Source organism: Ostrinia nubilalis, chromosome 26 (assembly GCF_963855985.1).
Source record: "Ostrinia nubilalis chromosome 26, ilOstNubi1.1, whole genome shotgun sequence".
Lineage (NCBI taxonomy): Eukaryota > Metazoa > Arthropoda > Insecta > Lepidoptera > Crambidae > Ostrinia > Ostrinia nubilalis.
This window is the reverse complement of record NC_087113.1, coordinates 8,785,417-8,800,453: the sequence shown is the minus strand read 5'-3', so window position 1 is coordinate 8,800,453 and position 15,037 is coordinate 8,785,417. Positions and strand designations below refer to the sequence as shown.

General features: G+C 37.5%; 2 protein-coding genes across 3 annotated transcripts in view; both read right to left on the bottom strand.

Annotated features, from left to right (window-relative positions):
- Window positions 1–2,224: 2,224 nt before the first annotated feature.
- LOC135084564 (proton-coupled amino acid transporter-like protein pathetic) lies at window positions 2,225–11,780 on the bottom strand. Its single transcript, XM_063979326.1, has 16 exons — window positions 11,578–11,780; window positions 10,566–10,631; window positions 9,673–9,693; window positions 9,536–9,577; window positions 9,241–9,258; window positions 8,981–9,019; window positions 8,460–8,480; window positions 8,332–8,373; window positions 7,728–7,825; window positions 6,442–6,586; window positions 5,818–5,948; window positions 4,963–5,207; window positions 4,035–4,235; window positions 3,759–3,864; window positions 3,009–3,225; window positions 2,225–2,493 (listed from the first exon to the last, which is right to left on the bottom strand). The coding sequence occupies exons 1-16, from the start codon at window positions 11,590–11,592 to the stop codon at window positions 2,284–2,286; spliced, it is 1,617 nt and encodes a 538-aa protein (XP_063835396.1). The 5' UTR covers window positions 11,593–11,780; the 3' UTR covers window positions 2,225–2,283.
- Window positions 11,781–12,062: 282 nt separating this feature from the next.
- The window catches only part of LOC135084566 (lachesin-like), a 215,225-nt gene continuing 212,250 nt past the window's right edge, over window positions 12,063–15,037 (bottom strand). For both annotated transcript variants that reach the window (XM_063979328.1, XM_063979330.1), the window contains one exon: window positions 12,063–13,923. In XM_063979328.1, the coding sequence (XP_063835398.1) occupies window positions 13,835–13,923 (89 nt within the window). In that variant the 3' untranslated portion in view covers window positions 12,063–13,834. The remainder of the gene's footprint in view (window positions 13,924–15,037) is intronic.

Below are 15,037 nucleotides of genomic sequence, written 5' to 3'. Positions count from 1 at the left end.
GGGTAGCGCCCCCTGTCATTGAGTTTGGTGGGACAGTTCAGTGTAAGTCATCTGTAACAACAAGCCAGCATTGATAGTAGCGCCCTCTCGCAAATTTCACAATTAAAGTTGAACGATGGTAGCGCCCCCCTGTCATTGAGTTTGGTGGGACAGTTCAGCGTGGGTCATCTATAGTTCCGATTATTGGACAACCATTATGGTTTCCAACATGGCAAAAATCTGAACCAGCGATCCGGTATTGACGGTGGCGCCCCGCTGTCAATGTCATGCACAGGACAGTTCAGTATTTTGGAACTATACACCTCAGATGCGCTATACCTATTTTATGTGCATGTGGATTGAGTGATCCTTGCTTCAATCTTAACAAAAATCGAGCCCTTATTTTCCTGTGTACTGTTTTATTCGAAATCGAGGAAGTTTTACTTAAAATATGTTAAAACATTGCGATGAAGTTTAAAAATTTGTTAAACCTAAGATAAAAATGTTATGGCCACTAAATAGGAGCACTCATACCGCACGCTTTAAGAAAACGTCAACATGTTATTTTCAGAAAATAAAGCCTTTCCACTTCTTTTTATAGTATTGAAAAATTGTTAAGAATATGTTAAAACTATTAACAAATTCAGAAATTCCTTGCACGTCCCGTTCCAAAGTTATGACGATTATTTAGGATCACTCACACCGCACACGGGCCGTACGAGTGCTCTTCAAAATAATGACTTTTTATTAATAAATACGTTTTATTTCTGTTGGGAAATGTGTGCAAACTGACGAGCGAATTTGTTAAAGAATAAGTGTGACAAAACTTAAAAGCTGAAGGAAGAAATTAACCTTTATTCTTTCCTCCAATATGCCGTGTGAGTGATCCTTACTTTTACCTCTATCTGCTCATATGTAGTTCGTAGGCAGACTGAGATAGTATCTAAAATTGTTAATTGTTTTTAACAATTATTTGGCATATATTTTGCTTTTATTAAGGTCATAATTTAAGAAATATCAGGCTTAGATGATTCCTAAAGGAAAATGTTGATTAGGGTACGTATGATTTTTTATTTTGAGAGACTGTTTCGATTCATCAGAAGTTTTCCTAAGGACGTTTTATCAAAAATAATCCTAAAGGAATTATTTGAAAAAATCTGCTACTAGCAGCATTTTTTCAATTTGGTGGCGCCCGCAGAGACAATAGGAGGTCGCAAAGTTGAAATTCGTAAAGAGCACATCGAAATCTATACATTTCTAGATGCCTGCCGTGTGTAACCTGTACTTATAAACCTACATCCTTAATTTTATATGCAGCCTTTCTACATTGTTTATCATGCCATATAGCATGACATAAAGAAAATTACATCAAAAACATAAAAAGTCATGAAAGTCTAACATGAAATTTGTTTTATTCATTTACATGTGAGATTTAATAATATTATTTTATCGTATTTTATAGTCCAACCATCGACGACGAATCGGAACAGTCTCACAAAATAAAAAATCATACGTACCCTAATCAACATTTTCCTTTAGGAATCATCTAAGCCTGATATTTCTTAAATTATGACCTTAATAAAAGCAAAATATATGCCAAATAATTGTTAAAAACAATTAATAATTTTAGATACTATCTCAGTCTGCCTACGAACTACATATGAGCAGATAGAGGTAAAAGTAAGAATCACTCACACGGCATATTGGAGGAAAGAATAAAGGTTAATTTCTTCCTTCAGCTTTTAAGTTTTGTCACACTTATTCTTTAACAAATTCGCTCGTCAGTTTGCACACATTTCCCAACAGAAATAAAACGTATTTATTAATAAAAAGTCATTATTTTGAAGAGCACTCGTACGGCCCGTGTGCGGTGTGAGTGATCCTAAATAATCGTCATAACTTTGGAACGGGACGTGCAAGGAATTTCTGAATTTGTTAATAGTTTTAACATATTCTTAACAATTTTTCTATACTATAAAAAGAAGTGGAAAGGCTTTATTTTCTGAAATAAACATGTTGACGTTTTCTTAAAGCGTGCGGTATGAGTGCTCCTATTTATTGGCCATAACATTTTTATCTTAGGTTTAACAAATTTTTAAACTTCATCGCAATGTTTTAACATATTTTAAGTAAAACTTCCTCGATTTTTGTTAAGATTGAAGCAAGGATCACTCAATCCACATGCACATCCTATTTTTATTGTATATATGATGTTATGTCGATGATAATAATAATGATGAGGCAATTGATGAATAAAACAATTTATTAACATAAAACAGATTATTAAACGATTCTAAACTAAGTCTATTTCTTGCTAAAGAACACCTCCGTGATCAGCTCTTTCACATTGGTGTAGGTGCCGACGCAGCACAGCGCGATGCCGAAAAGTAAGATGATGATGAACTTGATCAGCCGCCACTTCATGAAGCCCAACCCTGGCTCCTCCCAGTCGATGCTGAGTTCGATGAAGGCGGGAAAGATGAAGCCCATGTTGGAAAGGCAGAATGAGCCTAACTGTTGAAAGAAGAGAAATTATTACAAGACTCTCTTTAATTATTATATTTTTTTAAAGATTATTAGTAATTTGTTATTTCACAAATTACTAATACTCCCGTTAGCCCTTCGTACTAAGCTAATGCTTGTGTCACGCACGAGTGAGCTCACCAAAATAGTCGAGCGGCGGCGGGGACCGAACCCGCGTTCCCCGGATCTCGAGTCTGCCAGTCCGACCACTTCACCGTTTGGCTATTGTGGCTTCAATTTCTTATTTACCAGAGGCAAATGGAAGATTTTGAGGAGGTGCTATAAAACTTGACTATAGCGATTCTACTGTCAGTAGAGACCTCTGGAATAAGTGTCCGGTGTAAGAGGAAATCTAGCGTATTGTCAGTTCGTCAGTGTTTTAAGAGTGCTGAATTTATAAGCATGTCTTTATCACTGAGCGAACTGATTTGCACTTCATTGCATAGTAGCTAGAGAGACTCGCTATTTCTTTATAAGGCCTACAGCAAGCTACAAGTTCTACGTACCACTCCCATGAACTTGGACACATTAGGGAAGGTGACAGCAATGAGCGTGATGCCCAGCACAAAGATCGCTCGGTATACTCTCTCCCAGAGCCAGTACTTCTCAGCTGGGTGCCTCTTCTTCAAGTAGTACCACACGAGCTCGAAAGGGACCCAGAAGTTCAGTGCAAATGTCACGTAGATCATGAGCGCCATGAACACCTTCAGGATTATGGGGAAGCTGAAGAAGAAATTAAACAGTTTGTATAAATGTGCCTATCATAAAATCAGACGGCATTCATTCGTTCGTTACAGCCAAATGACGCCCACTGCTGGACAAAGGCCTCCCCAAAAATTTCCATAACGACCGGTCCTGCGCTGCCCGCATCCATGTACTTCTCGTGATCTTCACCAGGTTGTCAGTCCACCTAGTGGACCTTACCATAAGTGGGATTGGAATTGAAGTCGCCAGCCATTCGATGACGATTGCATCAGCTCTTAGGCTTGATTTCCTCCTACGCTGACGTCGGTCGCGTACATCGGTCAAGCGTACGAATAAACACAATGTACTATGAAGCACCGCACTGCAACGCCATCGTCAGCGGCAGATGATTACATAGAACTAGTGTGTAATCGTGCGCGCCGCTGACGTCGGTCACCGATGTCAGCCTAAAAGGAAATCAAGCCTTACTCAGGACTTCTAAGGAGATATTTTGTAAACTCATGGGTGTACTAGTATTAATATTTTACATGTAGGCTGAAATGAAAACTTACATCTCCATTGGGAAATTGACAGTGACAGGGGACTTGGAATTTTCACCAAAACCCCAATAGCCGAAGAAGCCAACGGTCATCACCATGGCTACCACAATGGACATTCCTGGAGAGATAAGGAGTATACAGTTTGTCTTAATAATTCTTGGAAAGAGTACAAAAAATACTTACATAGATACTCTGATACTCTGGTACTAGAGGCGCAGTGTAAAATGTCTAAGGAATTAACTATTGGGCAACTAAAAGTTGGTGGCCTGCGCCTAAGCTTAAAGTTACCTCCAGCCAGCACGATAGGGAATTTCCTTGGCTCCTGCATGCTGTTCTCGATGGCCAGGGTCACGCCCACACCCTCCATGCTGAAGACACAGACGCCCATGAACTCGAACAACCCTGGCACGGTGCCGAATATCTTGAAGTCCAACGGGCTCTTGGTGTGGAATCTCACGCCGTAGTAGATAGTTGCTATGGCCACGATCACTGCAAAAGAGAATTGTTTGTACACGGGACTATTCCCACCTCTCGTTCCCACCGCTGCAACTCCTGTGTTGCCAGGATCTACAGCTTGGCCGCCAATAACCCAACCAGTAAAGGTCAAGTTTGTCCCGGGGGAAAGTTTAACTGTCATTGGACCCGCAACGGAATGCACTAGTGCAAAGCGGATTGTTTGTACAGACAGATAACAGTAGTCTTATTTAGTGGAGACAGGTACTATTTTGCAGCAAATTCGTGTAAAAGCTTATGTGCTGTTCACTGACGAGTTAAACGATAGTTTTAAAAGCCTGTATTCCACCAAGGCGGAGCGGAGAATGGTCGGGCTATCTATTTTGTTCTTATTTCAAAACCTGATAGGTTATTCAAAAGCACTTCTTCACTCTGCTTCGCTTTGATGGAAAACAGGCCTTAGGCCCAGAACACACGGTGAAACGCAATTGCAACGAAACTGCAACTTCTAGTAACTTTTGAGTTGCATCTAAGGCCCAGAACAGACGGTGAAACGCAACTGCAACTTTCTGATGATTCTTATGAATTAAACTGAAACTGAAAGTTTCAAACTGGTCACGTCATGTGTGGTCTCTCAACGGACGCTATGGCTGAAACTTAGATGCAACTCAAAAGTAACTAGCAGTTGCAGTTTCGTTGCAGTTGCGTTTCACCGTCTGTTCTGGGCCTTACTCTAACCTGAATCATCATTAACAATACATACCGATGAATACATCAGCAACAATCGAGAAGGGCGCCAGATACTTCAGAGTGGTGATCATGCAGATGAGGATACAAGGGATTAGTAAACAGATGATGTAGACCCGAATGCTGGGGTAGGAACCACTGCCTTCATTGGTGACGCTGTCCGTGTTCTCGACCAGCTGCTTGATGGTGCGAGAAATGACCACCTGGTAGACGCAGCACGAGCCGAACAGATCGATCGTGATCGTTGCGTCCACGCAGTATCTGAAATCATAGTTTTTCAACAGGTCAATGTCAATTCGTTTAAGAACATCAGTGCCTCTAGTTCGTACAACTTTCGTCTTCGAATCGTTTGCGTATTCGACAAAATTCAATACCCAGCCTTCGAATTCAACGATAACGTGACGATCTCGATTGTCAAAATAAGTTTCGTGCATTTCATATTAAACTAAGTTCACTTTATGTTACGTTCGTTTGATGGCAATTCGAATACGCAAACGATTCGAAGTCGAAAGTTTTAAGTGCTATAGATAATTGTATTGTATCCAGCAGTATGTTCCTGTTCACAATTTTTCGACAGTTTACAATCTCTCGGTTCTAATCTAACGGTTTTTACGATCTTACGGTGACATATCCAACTAAAATTTACAGTCTGATGTGCATACACATATATGTATACACTGGTGTCTTATCTGGCCGTAATAAGAGCTACTTTGCAAGTCGTCGTTTCAGCCGAAAGACGTCCACTGCTGGACAAAGGCCTCCCCCAAGGATTTCCACAAAGACCGGTCCTGCGCCGCTTGCATCCAGGTACTTCCCGCGACCTTCACCAGATCGTTGGTTTGCAAGTAAAATGTACAATTTATAGAAGTACCGAAAGCACTTGGCGCATTTCTTCCATTTCGGCCAAGGCCCGACCTCGAGGGACGCTTGGGCCAAGTCTGGGAACGTCATCTTCGGGACCTGAACGCGACCGTACATCCTCTGGGCGGATTTAGCGAGAATCTGTTGAAGATAGACGCAAATTTCTACATCAACAAAAGAGCTTTGTCTTTGGATTTAGCAAGAATCTGTTAAAGTATACAGTGAGGATTATCTACGATTCTAGGTGATGCATTGTGACATTGTGAGAGCCAAAATTGCTGAAATAAATAAATTGTACCTATCCTATTACCAGAAAAATGTGAAACGGTGAGCATGAGCGATCTGTTTTAATGGTTTTATTTACAAATATGTATTTTGTGTTCTGTGAGCGCGCTTTAAGTGCCAAGTGAGTTGTCGTTATGTGCGTATCGCTTTGAACCCGATGGCATCTTGAAACCTGCTTACGGGAATAGGTCTCCACCGAATCCACGATAAAGCAATGGAACAAAAACACCCACGTTCTATTGATAAATTATGTCAATTTTTCACTCGACATTGGCAGAAATAAACCTCCCAAAGACATTTTGGTTGCCATACTTGCCATTAAACAAAAAAAAAGAAGTATCAAACATACCAGCATGCAGTAGCTGACAGCAAATCCTAGAAAAACGTTGAGGACCAATGCAGTCCAGAGCCCGCAGGTTTTGTACGACTCGTGGATGGCTACAATGCCCCCGCCCAGGCAGCTCTTCACCAGGTGGCCAATGGACTCTAACACACTGGAATAAGGTTGAAAATTAGCTTGACCAGTGGCCTAATTCACGTATTCTGACAGTCAAGATCTCGCTGACGTTCAGAAGTCGTCCCATTCAAAAACAGTTCTAAATCCGTATTCACAAGGTTCATTTCGATAGAACGATTACTCGATAGGATCGCAACTCAGCGATTTGTTGTCATTGAAGTTTTGTGACGTCCTCCCATTGAAAAACAGTTCTAAATTCGTATTCACAAGGGTCATTCCGATAGACCGATTACTCGATAGGATCGCAACTCAGCGATTTGTTGTCGTTGAAGTTTTGTTACGTGAATAAGGCTACTGGGCTGTGACAGAAGAAGATAGAACGAGCTCGCTTCAAAGTAACTAATGGGCTCTATCACACTGGAATTAGGGTGAAGATAAGCTTGACCAGGGCTGCACTGAAGTACTTCAAGTCTTCACGACAGAAGAAAATAGAATGTCGTGTCAATGGCCATTATGCCTTCATCTAGGCAGCTCTTCACCAGGTGATTGATGGACTCTAAACACACTGTAATAAGGTTGAAAATTAGCTTGACAAGGGCTGCGAAGTTCTTCATGTCTATACGACAGAAGAAGAGACAACGAGCTCGCTTCTAAGTGACTGATGGGCTCTATCATACTGGAATAAGATTGAAAATAAATACGTGTTATGGATGTAAATAATTCTGAATCAGCTAGGCATAGTATCTATAGTCTGGTGGTCTGTAAGCACGTAGAATTTTGTCCAATGACCCCAAGCTACCCATCCTTATCGCCATGCACACTCACTGCGGGTGCCAGTCGCACAGTCGCGACAGCAATATAATTACGCGCGAGCGATAAGGATGGGTAGCTAGGGGTCACTGGACAAAATTCTACGTGCTCACGGACCGGGCTTTAATAATAATAACAAAATCAGGCATGTAACTTGACTATTCGCGCCACAGTGACCAAAAACGTGCATAAGCACAGAAATTTAAAACATAACTCGAAAACTATCAAAACCGCGGAACATATTATGGGGTGATTTGGATAGCCCTATTGATGCTCTACCTCCGGGCTTCGGCTTGACAATACTTTTTGGGACATCCTGTATAAACGGATTTTTAAAGGAGACTTTATTATTGACATTTTGTACTTACTTGCATTTACGTCCCTCGCCTCTAGCGCCGATAAAGTCATACGTCTTCGCAGCCTCCCATGTATTTTTGACTTCGAATTTATCGATGACTTCGGTTGGCTAAAAGGATAGATTTTATTCACATTAGTCCCTTTGGCCCCACACCCACAAGGTGGACCGACGACCTCATAAAGGTAGCAGGTAGGCGCTGGATACAGGTCGCTACCAACCTTTGTGGTAATCATTGGAAAAACCTTTGTGGTAATCATTGGAAAGGCCTATGTTCAGCAGTGGACGTCCTATGGCTGAAAATGATGATGATGATCCATCATTTCAGCCACATAACATCCACTGCTGAACATAGGCCTCCCCCAATGATTTCCAAATTGACCGGTTGGTAGCGGCCTGCATCCAGCGCCTTCCTGCTACATTTATGAGGTCGTCGGTCCATCCCATGATGCCACAGATTGTATGTTATCAAGTAATACATAACAATATGATACCAATAATATACGGTAGTGAATATGTGTATGACTTTCACTTATGTATTCTCATATTTTAGATAATGTAGAGCCCTTAATTTCTCGCCTTTAAATACAAGTAAAATAATTTAATTTATTACTTACGCCGCCATGTCTTGGTCTGTCGCGGATTGATAATCCCAAACTCTGTAAGCGAAAGATTCTTATTCGTTTCATTAATTCATAATTTCAAATAATACATACAAAAGTGAAATCACCAGACTGAAACTTACCTCAACACTTCGTTGGTCGACCTGAAATGTAATTAACAGAATAAGTCAGGAAAAAAACAAGAAAATTACAAATTTAACTATCTTAACTGGATTTTCAAAAAGAGTGACGGTAACAGCATTATATGGGCAGCTAAAAACACTATCAACATTATTATGTTTTATTTCGTTTCTAAACACAATAATTCCTAAAGGCTAATTTAAGTATTCCTAAGGGCTAAGAAAAGTTGTCTCTCAGGTAAATGAGGGCTATCGTTTTTATACTTAACAGTTGGCACCCCTGGCGATTGACAGGACCTTACTCTACAGTGGCGCCATCTTGATGAGTGCAAATGCGATAGTCCTCCTACCACTTTAGCGCTCACAAGTTGGCGCCACTGTCTTCGCTACTAGCAAGTGACAGGACCTTACTCTACAGTGGCGCAAACTGGCGAGCGCTAAAACGATAGCCCTCATTGGTAAAAAGTTTTTTAACTACTAAATAGAAATTAATATTAATTGCATATGAATGATTAGGTACTTACTACAACATTGCGTGACGATGCGCTCGACACCCGAGAACTCTATGTAGAGAAAAAAGAAATAGAAGTGTAAGGGGAAGCTTAAATCTCTTTTCATTTATTTATAGTATTCTATGTAACTAAAACAAAATAAAGTATTTTCAGTTATTAATGACTGAAAAAAAACTATAACTTGACACTGCAAGTTGAAAATTCCTACAAGAATTGATTTAGAAATGTTTATAGTGAATTGGTCGATACTCTCTTCAAAAAAAATTACTTACGTGAGTACTTCTTCGATCCTGAAAGTTGGAAATAAAGAAGGTTTAACATAGAATACTTGGTAGATGGTAGAAGCTTACGCCCGTATTCACAAACGATGTTTGCTTAAATGTAGCAGCAAATCAAACGCACAGCGTTGAATAGAGCTCTGTGATTGGTTCGTGTATCACCCTGTGCGTCGATGCGCATTGTGAGACCTCATAGTAATGTTTGTGAATACGGGAGTTAGTATGATATCAATTGGAAAATAAGAATATCTTATTAATTACCTTTTAATGTTATTAATTAAATACTTACTGGAGTTCTTCTGGTAGATTCATGGCTAGGGACTCCAGAGGCCTATAAATACAGATTTAATTAGTGAAAAAATATTTTTATTTTAACTAATTGCCTTTTTTAATTTGTTACGGGTACAAAAAGATTGAACTACTCACTTGAACAGGACTCCCTGCAGGCTGAAAATCAAATAAAGAATAATTAATTTCTTGAAATGATCCTTTTGTAACGGTTACTAGATATGCTATAATTAATCACAGATCACAGAAACCAAAGGGAGATGTGAAAAGGGGGCGGGGCCAGTGTCGCCGCAATATGCCCAAAAACAGAATACCTACATTACTCGCGACAGTAAATATTATTATGACAGCACGTGCGAATAGTCGTACTCAATGCAATGTGTGCATGACACACATTCTTCGCGACGTATTGTTTTTATTTTGATTACTTTGTGTGGGTTAATTTCAAATGCGACACTGGGTTTCGAACTCATCGCATTAGTTGGCATCTCACTAATCTCTATGCGATAATTCAAAGTCAAAGCTTTTATTCAGTACTTAGGCCCGTTCCAGGGTAATTATACACGTCCCAAATATAGCTTGCTCTACCACCACTTCGGGATAACATAAATGGGCTGGTGCTGAGAAGAAGTGGTGGAAGAAACTCAATCACCTTTAATTGGTTGTGATCTCAGTGTAATAAGGACACTGGATGGGTTACGGGACTATTCCCACCTCTCGTTCCCACCGCTGCAACTCCTGTGTAGCCAGGATCTACAGCTTGACCGCCAATAAAAACCCGACCATTGAAGATCAAGTTTGTCCCGGGGGAAAGTTAAACTGTCTTTAGACCCGCAACGAAATTAATCAGAAGAACATAGGAGTTCGAAGTTAGGTTCGACTTCCCTCCATTGCAAAGCAGATGATAGGTGACAAAAGGTTTTGTAAACTTTAAGAAAAGACCCCGGGGACGTTGTACTTAGGTTACATTACGACAGAAATCTATTTTTTTTCTGATACCGTAGATACTTATGCGTCAGCAGGATACTTACTGGAGTGCTGGTAGGTTGTATTGTATCCCGGCTGGGCTCGCGACTTGGATTTTGACTCGGTCCCCTCTATTTCGAAGAAAAAAGCAACGTCAATAAATCTCTTTTGGCCAATTAGTAAAAAAGGAAGCGATTTAAAAATTAAAATAATTACTTCTATCTAGTTTTCGATTCGATAGAGTCTACATAAAGGTAGCAGGAAGGCCCCAGTGGGCCTACTCTGAAAAACGGAATTCGAAGTTCGTATATTTCCATCCCTCTCACACAAAGCGAGGTGCCAACATGAGCAACAGTGACAAATAACCGAAACTACGTGTGTTTGGGAGTAGTCCTGCAGGCCGCTACCTACCAACTGATCAATGGAAATCATTGGGGGAGGCCTATGTTTAGCAGTGGACGTCCTATGGCTGAAATGATGATGATGGATTAAAGAGTACATGCTGTGGAAATCTTTGGGGGCGGCCTTTGCCTATCCGTGGACGTCTTTTAGTTCAAACGAATAGTCTAAGCCCCAGAACAGACGGTGAAACGCAACTGCAACGAAACTGCAACTTTCTGATGATTCTGATGAATGAAACTGAAACTGAAAGTTTCAAACTGGTCGCGTCATGTGTGGTCTCTCAACGGACGCTATGGCAGAAACTTAGCTCTGCAACTCAAAAGTAACTAGCATTTGCAGTTTCGTTGGAGTTGCGTTTCACCGTCTGTTCTGGGCCTAACTAAACTTAACCCTTTAAATGTCAGTGGGAATAGAGTTCCCACCATATTTTGAACCTTATGCCCTTGTCTGAAAGCCAAAAAAATGGTACATTTGGACTTGTTCAAATTCAAATTCGTTTATTTCTTTACCTTAGCCTAGTTCAGTTACAAGTTGTTGAAGCTTCCTGTTAAGCAACAGATATTGCTTGTGTTATGCCTATCAAAGGCTTAAATAGGTACTCAGTCAGTGTTTTCAACACCCTTCTAGAATCAACCTAACATCTGCTTTATTTTTAAAAAAATTATAGTAACTTACCGGAGTATTCACCATCCTCCAAGAACTATTCTAATGCTTGAAGAAATTCAACATCAATTTGTACAGCATGTAGAAAAACAGAAACATTTCACAAAAACGACACACAAATTCAGTATCAAAATTATTCTCTTTGTCAAACTGTCAGTACGAATAAAAAGAGTCGTGACAAGTTATTCTTCTAAAATTAATAAAATGTCATAATTTATCTTCTCTATGAGCAGGTAAACCTTCTTTTTTCTTTAGAAAGAAGAATGTAATATTTTTGTATACCTAAACTTTTTTTTTTTCAGAATTGGTATCGGTATCGGTACCGAATTTACAAAAATTGAGCAAGTTTTTAGATAAACTGGATTTTATTTTGTAATTGTTTGTTGGGTAGTTACCCTATTGTTAGAAAATGTAACTTAAAATTAAATTATCTGTAAAATTAATTGTCAATAATATAAAACATTAAGGTGAGGGAAAATAATAAATGAAACAATTCATTTAAATATATGTACAAACATTAATCGTTTATTTGTTTAAGACAAAAATATCACCTTCGTTTACAATTCACGTAAGAAGGCACCCACATAATAATATAATACATGAATTCTAATACAGTGAAGTATGTATGATTATTAATAGTATGACAAATACACACGTATCAAAATATAAGCATAGCTGTATGACCCAATTTGAAATCAATAAAAAATTCATTTCAATTACAATTGTAATTTTTAATGAGATTGATAATTGTAATTATTATGACTTACGTGTGTACGTTATACGGTGTTATTTACTTTATAATATTGTTAAAATAACAAATTTCGATTTAATTGATAATTCTTAAATGTAATGCAATCATTAATATAATAATATTTCGCAATTTATCATTTTATTTTGTAATTTGGCGTTATGAGTGTTAAAAAATGTATGATTTATTAATGATTTATTAAAGCGATGTATCTGTAATTGTAAGACTAGTTGATTATAATAACGTTTATAATTACGTTGTAAATGGAAGATTACGCTACACATTATAAAAGGACAAGCACCTTCATTGGAACTATTCATTTGTATATATTACAGGCACATTGTAATTACTGTTCACTATATTACGATATTACAGACCTTAGTTTTAAAACTATTTTAATATAATCAGATTGTTTTACATTTATTATGGCAACTGTACTTTAGTTGACTTTATTATCTATTTATTGATTAAAATGTATTTATTCCCATTGATAACAATGTCATAGATTATTTAATTTGGGTATTTAATTTAATAATTTGCCTATTATTTTTTTGATAATATTTTTTAATTTCCTCAGCGCCAAAGCAATATACCAATCAAAAATTGGATTACAATTGTAATAATTTTATTAATGTTTTTAACAAGCGTTGTAAAGAAGTACATTAATTAATTACACTGGACATTAAACTTATTTAACTAAATGTGATTCTTAATTACACTTTGGTAATAATTACCTACTATTTGTAAACTCTAACATAAACTAATGTGAGAAAACGACTATATAAAAGAATAAGAAAATAAACAGAAATACAAATTGAAATAATTCAAATAAATTTTCTCAGAGCGAAAAAATTTATTTAAATAAAAATTAATTAATTCTAATTTCACTGTAAATTAATCATTAATATTTACAAGGAAAACTGGTAAATTGTCAAATAAAATGTAATAAAGACTTATTAAAGTTAAAATTAATTAAATAAAAGCATTAAATGATACCAAAATGCAAAGCTTAAATTTTAACGAAGTAGATGCCATTTTTAATTTTTAAGTATCATCGCTTATCGATCAGGTCTTTTGCTATAATTAAATTAATATTAAAATAATAAATCCCTTACAAAATTAATCTGTACAACAAATATAAAACGGTAAAGTAACTGGTTCATTTTTGTGCTGTTTGTACTTTTACATACAAATTATGAGAGATTATGATAACTTAAAAACATACACGGATGACAGAAGTATGACTATTTTGTATAATATTTAATGCGACAATTTTATTACTTTGTAAAAATGCTTGGTTTGATTATTATATTTAATAGCCTTAACATTCTTATTATAGCGTTGTCATCCGTTCCCTAAATTATGGTAAAAATAATACCAATTTTTTCTCAAAAAATTTCGTTCCAAAAACAATCATTCGAAAAGCGTCTCTAAATCAACACATCAAGGTACATTGTGTTTTGTCCTAACGCGAATACTTCGATATCTACTAACAATAAATAAGTAACGCTAGCTGTCAGTTTAAAACATTCGAACGAGTAAGTACATGAAGGCTGATGACAAGATCACGCTGGATGCTGGTCGGATAGAATGTGAGTTCCCGTGGTACACTGAAAAAAAAAATAATTTTAAAATAAATTAAAAGTCTGATCGGTCTTTTTTTTTTTACTTGATAAAATGGTGTATAGGTAGGTACGTGATATTTTATCTGTAATGAAGAATGTTCACAATTTTTGTTTTTTAGCTTTCTGTATTCCCTGTTAAAAATAAAAAATACACGTGAAAAAATTATTTCGATACGTCAATTAGTTTCCAAGATTTGAATTTTAAAGGTGCGGGCGGCGGCCGGCCCGCCATTTTATGCGCGTTACGTCATAATAATATAGTGACTGGCTCAAATTTGTATGGGTGGAATCTTGCAAGCTGAATTAAGACCCACTTCCGGACAACCGATTAAGCTGAAATTTCGCATACTCGTGTAATTTGGATGACCATGCAATATTATGATGACATGGAGCTGATCTGATGATGGAGCTGGAAGGTGGCCATAGGAACTCCATAATAAAACGACTTAACTCCATCGAGTTTGGGCTCGTTCATTTTGTATTGACGAGTACTTCAATTCTATATTAGTAACCTGGGTCTAATGATGGAGCTGGAAGGTACTTCGCAATAAAATTTTTGGGTTTGGTTCAATTTTAATTTCTGTGATGGGTCTGGGTATTAATTTGTAATATAATGTATTTATTTACAAAAAAAAAGTATGTTTAGTTATATCCGTTGTCTAGTGAGCGGGCACTGTGAATTTACGTCACGCGGGGTCACGTGACCGTCGGCGGGACTCAATATTTAAGCGAACTTTGAATGCCTACAAAATCCTAACTACTTGGTATTTTTGAATGAAATAAAAACAAATGTATTTGTATATGTAAAAGCTTAACTGTAACAAAGGTTTTCAAGTGATTTTGCATACCTAGTAACATTCTCAATTAATATTAAGGGCAAATTTTTCAATTATCGGTTACTTTTTAATTGAATAATAAGTTTGGCACATTGACAGTTTTAGTATGAGAAATATTATTATGTCAAATAACAAGGTTATTCTTCATAATTATTATTACTGACGGGATTGCTACCATGTACCTTAATTTTGAGTTACCGATTTTGAGTTTAAAAGAATATGGTTATTCTTCAGTTATAAGATATCTGACGATTGAAAAGTCG

Bases quoted from the DNA above. Each gene is read 5' to 3' on its own strand.
- LOC135084564 (XM_063979326.1), bottom strand. The intron at 8,481-8,980 runs GTAAGTACCTAA...ATTACATTTCAG, and splicing joins CATCGTCACGCAATGTTGTA to GTCGACCAACGAAGTGTTGA. The intron at 2,494-3,008 runs GTACGTAGAACT...TTCTTTCAACAG, and splicing joins TGTCCAAGTTCATGGGAGTG to TTAGGCTCATTCTGCCTTTC.